The 605-nt window shown below is 42.0% G+C and overlaps 1 protein-coding gene across 1 annotated transcript in view; it reads left to right on the forward strand.

The window, feature by feature from the left end:
• Positions 1-400: 400 nt before the first annotated feature.
• The window catches only part of DERA (deoxyribose-phosphate aldolase), a 46,917-nt gene continuing 46,712 nt past the window's right edge, over positions 401-605 (forward strand). Inside the window, exon 1 of the mRNA XM_031060523.1 lies at positions 401-464. Coding sequence (XP_030916383.1) covers positions 401-464 — 64 coding nt within the window. The remainder of the gene's footprint in view (positions 465-605) is intronic.

The following is a 605-nucleotide window of genomic DNA, read 5'->3' on the forward strand; positions in this document are numbered from 1 at the left end:
AGGCATCACAAGTATTTCTTAGATGACAGTGTGGCCTGGAAAAGGGGGAGGAGGAGGAGGATGCGCTGCCACAAGTACTTGAAAGCTTGTAATTTTTGGACTGCTTAAGTACATAGTGCAAATGGTACCTATACTTCTAGAGTGACTGCTGTCTTTTGAACTATTGCTTCTCAAAGCACACATGCAGTTTTGGTATGGGTAAAGCAAAAAAAGAAAAGTGTCCTCGGGTTTCAGAGATATGGCCCTTTCCTGCTTTACCTGATGCTGTTGTGATTTTGAGGTTTCTTTAAGTTGGGAACTGTTTCATCTAATTATTAATATTAACAATGTACAATATAAACAATGTATTTTTCATGAAACTTTGTGAATTTTTTCCAGATCTGGAAAAAATGTAAAGGCCATGACGTTTTCAGTGGCTTTGTCACCAGAATTTCATTCTGCAGTTACCACTAGAAGTTTTCCAGGTTGGCAGGTTTGTTAACCCCGTGTGTACGTGCGGCACCAGCTCCTCCTTGAATCAACACGAAGACACTGGGCAGTGCCTTGACTCATCCCCAACAGCAGCCTCAGCTTTTCCAAAGGAACGGAATACCCCTGTTCCTGCT

This window comes from Geospiza fortis, unplaced genomic scaffold (assembly GCF_000277835.1).
Source record: "Geospiza fortis unplaced genomic scaffold, GeoFor_1.0 scaffold13, whole genome shotgun sequence".
Taxonomy (NCBI): domain Eukaryota; kingdom Metazoa; phylum Chordata; class Aves; order Passeriformes; family Thraupidae; genus Geospiza; species Geospiza fortis.